This window comes from Coturnix japonica, unplaced genomic scaffold (genome assembly GCF_001577835.2).
Source record: "Coturnix japonica isolate 7356 unplaced genomic scaffold, Coturnix japonica 2.1 chrUnrandom923, whole genome shotgun sequence".
Classification (NCBI taxonomy): domain Eukaryota; kingdom Metazoa; phylum Chordata; class Aves; order Galliformes; family Phasianidae; genus Coturnix; species Coturnix japonica.
In genome coordinates, this window is record NW_015440275.1 from 2671 (window position 1) to 9321 (window position 6651).

Here is a 6651-nt window from a genome sequence, read left to right on the forward strand (position 1 = left end):
ATAACCCATTAATTACCCCTAATACCCCACTAATAACCCCTAATAACCCATTAATACCCCATTAATAGCCCTAATAACCCATTAATAACCCCATAAACCCCCATAAACCCCCCTAATAACCCATTAATAACCCATTAATAGCCCTAATAAACCCACTAATGACCCATTAATAATCCTAATAACCCCATTAATAGCCCTAATAACCCATTAATAGCCCTAATAACCCATTAATAGCCCTAATAACCCCTAATAACCCATTAATAGCCCTAATAACCCATTAATAATGGCTAATTAACCCCTAATAACCCCTAATAACCCCATTAATAGCCCTAATAACCCCATTAATAGCCCTAATAACCCACTAATAACCCCTAATACCCCATTAATAACCCTAATAACCCATTAATAACCCCATTAATAACCCTAATAACCCATAACAACCCAATTAATAGCCCTAATAACCCACTAATAACCCATTAATACCTCATTAAAAACCCCATATAACCCCTAATAACCCCATTAATAGCCCTAATACCCCATTAATAACCCATTAATAACCCCATTAATAGCCTCTAATGATCCCTAATTACCCATTAATAGCGCTAATACCCATTAATACCCCATTAATAGCCCTAATAACCCCCTAATAACCCCTAATAAACCCATTAATAACCCATTAATAGCCCTAATAACCCCTAATAACCCCATTAATGACTTATAGACCCCATTAATGACCCTATAACCCCTAATACACCCCATTAATAGCCCTAATAACCCATTAATAACCCCATTAATAGCCCTAATAACCCCTAATAACCCCATTAATATCCCTAATAACCCCTAATAACCCCATTAATAACCCATTAATAGCCCTAATAACCCATTAATTACCCCTAATAACCCCTAATAATCCATTAATAACCCATTAATAGCCCTAATAACCCCTAATAACCCCATTAATGACTAATAGACCCCATTAATGACCCTATAACCCCCTAATACACCCCATTAATAGCCCTAATACCCCATTAATAGCCCTAATAACCCCATTAATACCCCTAATAATGGCTAATTAACCCCTAATTAACCCCATTAATTAATGACCCCATTAATTAATGACCCACCTCTCATCATTGGGTCCCACCAGCGGGTTCCTCCCGCTGAGCCCCATTAAGTCGATGTGATCCTTGATGACCATTAAATGACCCGGCTGGAAACATGGCCGCAGTCCTCCAGCAGCGTTGGTCAGCACCAGCGTATGGACACCCAGCAGGCGAAGGGTACGGATGGGAGTAACAACCTACCATAGAGATGGATCATAGAGATGGATCATAGAGATGTGGGAGGACTCAGAGGAACCATAGAGAATAACCATAGAGAGGAACCATAGAGATGTGGGAGGACTCAGAGGAACCATAGAGAGGAACCATAGAGAGGGACCATAGAGAGGTGGGAGGACTCAGAGGAACCATAGAGAGGAACCATAGAGACCTGGGATCATAGAGAGGTGGGAGGACTGGAGCCAATAGAGACATGGAAGGACTGAGAGGAAACCATAGAGACCTGGGAGGGATCATAGAGAGGTGGGAGGACTGGGAGGAACCATAGAGAGGGATCATAGAGAGGAACCATAGAGACATGGGAGGACTAGGAGGAACCAATAAGAGATGTGGAGGACTGGAAGCCATAGAGACATGGGAAGGACTGAGAAGGAAACGAATAGAGAGATGGGAAGGACTGGGAGGAAACCATAGAGACCCTGGAAGGGTCATAGAGAGGAACGCATAGAGACTTGGCGAAGGACTACGGGATGGAAACATAGAGACCTGGGAAAGGGTCATAGGGAAGGGATCATAGAGATGTGGGAGGACTGGGGAGGACCATAGAGAACCTGGGAGGGATTCATGAGAGGTTGGGAGGACTATAACATGCCGCCAGTCCTCAGCTGCGTTGGTCAGCCACCAGCCGTAATGGACACCCAGCAACCGCAGTGTACGGATGGGAGTCACCTACCTTACCATAGAGAATAACCAAGGAACTAAAGCCATAGAAGAGGAACCCAAATAGAGAGGTGGAGGACTCAGAGCGAACGCATAAGAGAGGAAACCATGAGAGGGACCGAATAGAGAGGTTGGGAGGACTCAGAGGAACCATAGAGACCTGGGATCATAGAGAGGTGGGAGGACTGGAGCCATAGAGACATGGAAGGACTGAGAGGAACCATAGAGACCTGGGAGGGATCATAGAGATGTAGGAGGACTGGAACCATAGAGAGGAACCATAGAGATGTGGGAGGACTGGGAGGAACTATAGAGAGATGGGAGGACTGAGAGGAACCATAGAGACCTGGGAGGGATCATAGAGAGGGATCATAGAGATGAATTAACCATAGAGAGGAACCATAGAGACGTGGGAGGACTCAGAGGTACCATAGAGACCTGGGAGGACTGGAACCATTGAGAGGTAGGAGGACTTTAAAGATGGAGGGGAGGAACCATAGAGACGTGGGAGGACTGGAACCATAGAGAGATGGGAGGACTGGAAGGAACCATAGGGAGGAACCATAGAAATGTGGGAGGATTGGAACCATAGAGATGTGGGAGGACTCAGAGGAACCATAGAGACCTGGGAGGGATCATAGAGAGGTGAGAGGACTGGAACCATAGAGATGTAGGAGGACTGGAACCATAGAGAGGAACCATAGAGACGTGGGAGGACTCAGAGGAATCATAGAGACGTGGGATCATAGAGAGGTGGGAGGACTATAAACATGGCCGCAGTCCTCCAGCTGCGTTGGTCAGCACCAGCGTGTGGACACCCAGCAACCGCAGTGTGCGGATAGGGGTCACCACCTACCATAGAGAATAACCATAGAGTATAACCATAGAGACTAACCATAGAGACTAACCATAGAGAGGTGGGAGGACTCAGAGGTACCATAGAGTTGGCTGGGAGGGACCATAGGTGGGAGGACTGTAGGGGAAACCATAGAGACCTGTGAGGGATCATAGAGATGTAGGAGGACTGGAACCATAGAGACCTGGGAGGGATCATAGAGAGGAATCATAGAGATGTGGGAGGACTGGGAGGAACTATAGAGACCTGGGATCATAGAGAGGAACCATAGAGACTAACCATAGAGACGTGGGAGGACTGGTAGGAACCATAGAGACCTGGGAGGGATCATAGAGAGGAACCATAGAGACCTGGGATCACAGAGAGGGACCATAGAGAGGTGGGAGGACTGTAACTATAGAGAGGACAGAGGAACCATAGAGAAGAATCATAGAGAGGAACCATAGAGAGGAACCATAGAGACGTGGGATCATAGAGACGTGGGAGGACTGGAACCATAGAGACATGGGATCATAGAGAGGAACCATAGAGAGGGACCATAGAGATGTGGGAGGACTGGGAGGAACCATAGAGACCTGGAAGGTATCATAGAGAGGTGGGAGGACTATAAACATGGCCGCAGTCCTCCAGCTGCGTTGGTCAGCACCAGCGTATGGACACCCAGCAGGCGAAGGGTGCGGATGGGAGTCATCACCTACCATAGAGATGGATTAACCATAGAGAATAACCATAGAGACTAACCATAGAGACCTGGGAGGACTCAGAGGAACCATAGAGATGTGGGAGGACTGGAACCATAGAGACCTGGGAGGGATCATAGAGAGGTGGGAGGACTGGAACAACAGAGAGGTGGGAAGGACCATAGAGAGGAACCATAGAGATGTGGGAGGACTCAGAGGTACCACAGAGACGTGGGATCATAGAGAGGTGGGAGGACTGGAAGGAGCCATAGAGACCTGGGAGGGATCATAGAGAGGAACCATAGAGACGTGGGAGGACTGGGAGGAACCATAGAGATGTAGGAGGACTGGAACCATAGAGAGGAACCATAGAGATGTGGGAGGACTGGAGCCATAGAGACCAAGGAGGACTGGGAGGAACCATAGAGAGGAACCATAGAGACGTGGGAGGACTCAGAGGAACCATAGAGAGGTGGGAGGACTTTAAAGATGGAGGGGAGGAACCATAGAGAGGGATCTCATAGAGAGGGACCATAGAGATGTGGGAGGACTGGGAGGAACCATAGAGAGGGATCATAGAGAGGTGGGAGGACTGGAACCACAGAGACATGGGAGGGACCATAGAGAGGTGGGAGGACTGGAACCATAGAGAGGAACCATAGAGAGGGACCATAGAGATGTAGGAGGACTCAGAGGAACCATAGAGAGGGATCATAGAGAGGTGGGAGGACTGGAACCATAGAGACCTGGGAGGGATCATAGAGAGGGATCATAGAGACGTGGGAGGACTGGGAGGAACCATAGAGACCTGGGATCATAGAGAGGAACCATAGAGAGGTGGGAGGACTCAGAGGAACCATAGAGATGTGGGATCATAGAGAGGGATCATAGAGACGTGGGAGGACTATAAACATGGCCGCAGTCCTCCAGCTGCGTTGGTCAGCACCAGCGTATGGACACCCAGTAACCGCAGTGTACGGATGGGGGTCACCACCTACCATAGAGATGGATTAACCATAGAGAATAACCATAGAGTATAACCATAGAGACTAACCATAGAGACCTGGGAGGACTCAGAGGTACCATAGAGACATGGGAGGGACCATAGAGAGGTGGGAGGAACCATAGGTGGGAGGACTGTAGGGGGAACCATAGAGAGGGACCATAGAGAGGTGGGAGGACTGGAACCATAGAGAGGAACCATAGAGACGTGGGAGGACTCAGAGGAGCCATAGATACGTGGGATCATAGAGAGGTGGGAGGACTGGAACAATAGAGAGATGGGAGGACTGGAGCCATAGAGAGATGGGAGGAAGCATAGGTGGGAGGACTGGGAGGAACCATAGAGACCTGGGATCATAGAGAGGAACCATAGAGACATGGGAGGACTGAGAGGAACCATAGAGAGGAACCATAGAGACGTGGGAGGACTGGAACCATAGAGAGGGATCATAGAGATGTAGGAGAACTGGAACCATAGAGAAGAACCATAGAGACGTGGGAGGACTGGAACCATAGAGACATGGGAGGGACCATAGAGAAGGATCATAGAGATGGATTAAACACATAGAGAAACCATAGAGATATGGGATCATAGAGAGGGATCATAGAGATGTGGGAGGACTGGGAGGAACCATAGAGAGGTGGGAGGGATCATAGAGAGGTGGGAGGACTATAAACATGGCCGCAGTCCTCCAGCCGCGTTGGTCAGCACCAGCGTATGGACACCCAGCAGGCGAAGGGTGCGGATGGGAGTCACCACCTACCATAGAGAATAACCATAGAGTATAACCATAGAGACTAACCATAGAGATGTGGGAGGACTCAGAGGATCCATAGAGAGGAACCATAGAGTTGAACCATAGAGACGTGGGAGGACTGGAACCATAGAGAGGTGGGAGGACTGGGAGGTACCATAGAGAATAACCATAGAGAGGAACCATAGAGAGCTGGGAGGACTGGGAGGAACCATAGAGACCTGGGAAGGGTCATAGAGAGGAACCATAGAGACGTGGGAGGACTGGGAGGAACCATAGAGAGGAACCATAGAGATGTAGGAGAACTGGAACCATAGAGAAGAACCATAGAGAGGTGGGAGGGATCATAGAGAGGGACCATAGAGACGTGGGAGGACTGAGAGGAAACATAGAGATGTGGGAGGACTGGGAGGAACCATAGAGAGGGACCATAGAGACGTAGGAGGACTCAGAGGAACCATAGAGTTGGCTGGGAGGAACCATAGAGAGGTGGGAGGACTGGAACCATAGAGATGTGGGAGGACTCAGAGAACCATAGAGACCTGGGAGGGATCATAGAGAGGTGGGAGGACTGGAAGGAACCATAGAGATTTGGGGGGTGGGGAACCATAGAGAGGGATCATAGAGACGTGGGAGGACTGGGAGGAACCATAGAGACCTGGGATCATAGAGAGGAACCATAGAGATGTGGGAGGACTGGAACCATAGAGAGGAACCATAGAGAGGAATTGAGAGGAACCATAGAGATGTGGGAGGACTGGGAGGTACCATAGAGACGTGGGATCATAGAGAGGAACTATAGAGACCTGGGAGGGATCATAGAGACGTAGGAGGACTGGAACCATAGAGAGGGATCATAGAGAAGAACCATAGAGAGGAACCATAGAGAGGAACTATATAGAGGAACCATAGAGAGGAACCATAGAGAGGAACCATAGAGAGGCCTGTGTAGGCCTTGGAGGACCCACCTGCTGGGGGCTGTACCCCTCATAGAGGTGGAAGCGGCCCTGAAGGACGGCGACGGGCACCGAGCCAAGATGGCCGACAACCAGGCGGCCTGCGTGGCCTGACACTGCAATACAGGGACATAGGGGGACATTGGGACCCATAGGGACCCATAGAGACCCATAGAGACCCATAGAGACACATAGGGACCCATAGGGACCCATAGGGACACATAGGGACCCATAGGGACCCATAGAGACCCATAGGGACCCATAGAGACCCATAGAGACCCATAGGGAAACATAGAGACACATAGGGACCCATAGGGACCCATAGAGACCCATAGGGACCCCATAGAGACCCATAGAGACCCCATAGACCCCATAGGGACCCATAGAGACCCATAGAGACCC

The 6651-nt window shown here is 49.3% G+C and overlaps 1 protein-coding gene across 1 annotated transcript; it reads right to left on the reverse strand.

Annotated features, from left to right (window-relative positions):
• Positions 1–1108: 1108 nt before the first annotated feature.
• LOC107307792 (purine nucleoside phosphorylase-like) lies at positions 1109–6414 on the reverse strand. The gene is made up of 2 exons (XM_015851295.2): positions 6262–6414; positions 1109–1300 (listed from the first exon to the last, which is right to left on the reverse strand). Exons 1-2 carry the CDS (start codon positions 6400–6402, stop codon positions 1109–1111), a joined length of 333 nt encoding a protein of 110 aa, XP_015706781.1. The 5' UTR covers positions 6403–6414.
• Positions 6415–6651: the final 237 nt, after the last annotated feature.